The sequence below is a fragment of the Odontomachus brunneus genome, unplaced genomic scaffold (genome assembly GCF_010583005.1).
Source record: "Odontomachus brunneus isolate Ranch 3 - 2012 unplaced genomic scaffold, Obru_v1 Obru_scaffold_082, whole genome shotgun sequence".
In the NCBI taxonomy this organism is placed as follows: domain Eukaryota; kingdom Metazoa; phylum Arthropoda; class Insecta; order Hymenoptera; family Formicidae; genus Odontomachus; species Odontomachus brunneus.
In genome coordinates, this window is record NW_022639532.1 from 978,870 (window position 1) to 981,164 (window position 2,295).

The 2,295-nt window shown below is 41.4% G+C and overlaps 1 protein-coding gene across 3 annotated transcripts in view; it reads left to right on the forward strand.

Moving 5' to 3' along the window:
• Positions 1-2,295, forward strand: part of LOC116847761 (extracellular serine/threonine protein CG31145) — an 80,648-nt gene that overhangs the window by 62,507 nt on the left and 15,846 nt on the right. For all 3 annotated transcript variants that reach the window (XM_032823107.1, XM_032823108.1, XM_032823106.1), the window contains 2 exons: positions 1,657-1,749; positions 1,839-2,143. In XM_032823107.1, the coding sequence (XP_032678998.1) occupies positions 1,657-1,749; positions 1,839-2,143 (398 nt within the window). The remainder of the gene's footprint in view (positions 1-1,656; positions 1,750-1,838; positions 2,144-2,295) is intronic.

Genomic DNA, 2,295 nt, shown 5'->3' on the forward strand with positions numbered 1-2,295 from the left:
ATATATATATATATATATATATATATATATACATATATATAAACACATATATGTATATATATACGTATGTATATGTGTGTATTGTATACGTATACACGAGACAGGACAATAAGCACGAACAGAGCGCATGAATCTCGCGAGCGAGCTGGCTGCGATCGGGAGAACGAAAGATCTTTTGGAAATCGAATGGCACAATTATCATCTTCCTCTAGATTCATCGTGTTGTTGAAGAAAAAAAGAAAAAATAATATAGGAAAAAAAGATATAAGAAAAAAATAACCGATTTCGTGCGGAATAATTCGGAAAAAAAATTAAAGCCTTCCGTATGAAAATGTCGACGAAGAGAAGAGTAAACAATTGGCGTTACGTATGCGGACGATCGCGAGGTCACGCGACGAATATATCGAACGATCGAATGATGCCGCAAAATTCGCCTTAATCTCCCGCAATATAGCAATCTCAGGTAATTCCCGCAATATTACGCACGCGAGCTCCTTGCGAACACGCTCCCGCCGTTACACAGGGTGTCCCGGGATCATCGGAGGTCTCTCAGACTCATCCTCTCCGCGAGAGGATCATGTAACCGGCGAAGCGCGGAAAGGCCAGTGAGAGCCATCGCGGATCTTGGCGCCAAGTTTTAGTTATTTTTCGGAAGGATAAGTCGGAAGAGACACTTGTCCCTCTTCCCTCCCTTCTTAACAGAAAAGTTCTAAGGGCTTAATATACTCGGAGGATCCACACCAAAAAGAAAGAGCGATTTGCTATCACGTCTGAAAACCTTGCTAGCCTAGCAAATCTGTAACCGTAACATACGGAAAAGCCAGTTTAGTGGGTTACGGTAACCAAGTCGCGGAGCTGCATAAGACTTGTGGTTGTACTTGGTAAAGTTTGATGTTATAGCACAGCGGATTTGTTGGCGCAGCAAAGATGATTCTGTACCACGAATACCACATGCAACTAATTATTTTACTGTGTAATAAAGAAGATTTGGTACATTGACGGATTTCAATTCTAAATCATCAATTGCTCCAGCAGTAGGAGTTAGCTAAAATGTTCATTGAAATCCCTTGAGTATCTACTCTACAATTCACCATTCAGATAGTATAATAAAATATCATAAGAGTAAAAATACATTCACATAAAGATACATATAGTTTATAGTATATTATATTACAAATACATGCAATTATTGGCATAAAAAGGCAAACTGCATAACGCATAATAACATATTTCTCATTACGGTCATTTGCAGTTAGACGTAATGGAGGAGGTGTACTTCCCCGTGAAATAAAAAAGATATTCCTTCATTATCCATTGAATAATTGCATGATTTGTTTAGTTAAATTAATGAGTTAGTTTTGCAAACTTCAATTAGCTCAAAATACAAAATAATTTTTTACAATAATCAAGATAATATCAAATGGGTTTGATCTATGAGCAAGTTGACAGTTACTTCTAATATCTTTGCTGCACTAGCAGATATACTCAGTTATAACGTTCAATTTTATCCAGCAAACTGCAGAATTAACTGAGCCAATTTTTCCGTGCAAAGAACTTTGTGGAATTATAAATTCACATGTTGATTTCTCTCGCCTGCCTTTCCTGCCGTTCACTCTCGTCGCCGAATTGTAACGGAAATCATCGTTGATCTCACAGGTTTCCGCGAGAGCAGCAGACTCTGCCGAATCACTTCTACTTTACGGACTTCGAGAGGCATACCGCCGAGATCGCGTCCTTCCACCTGGACAGGTGAGTGTTTGCATTCGATACGCTCGATTCGCTCTGGGGAGCGTAGTCTCTTAAGAGATGTTAAGCCCCCCGCATTTCTTGGCTCGCAGGTTGTTAGGTTTCCGTAGGGCGATGCCGGTGAGCGGCCGAACGCTCAACGTCACTACGGAGATCTATCAGATCGCCGACGGCGAACTGCTGAAGACGTTCTTCGTCAGTCCCGCCGGCAACCTGTGCTTCCACGGCAAGTGCAGCTACTACTGCGACACGGCGCACGCTGTGTGTGGCACCCCCGACAGCCTCGAGGGCAGTTTCGCCGCTTTCCTGCCCGACAAGGGCCTCGCCACCCGGAAAGCGTGGCGGCATCCTTGGCGTCGAAGCTACCACAAGCGGAAGAAAGCTCAGTGGGAACACGGTGAGTCTTGTGTGTGTGTGTGTGTGTGTGTGTGTGTGTGTGTGTGTGTGTGTGTGGAGTTATGTTTTATATTATTTAAATGGATAATATTGCATATAATATATATATATATATATATATATATATATATATATATATATATATATATATAT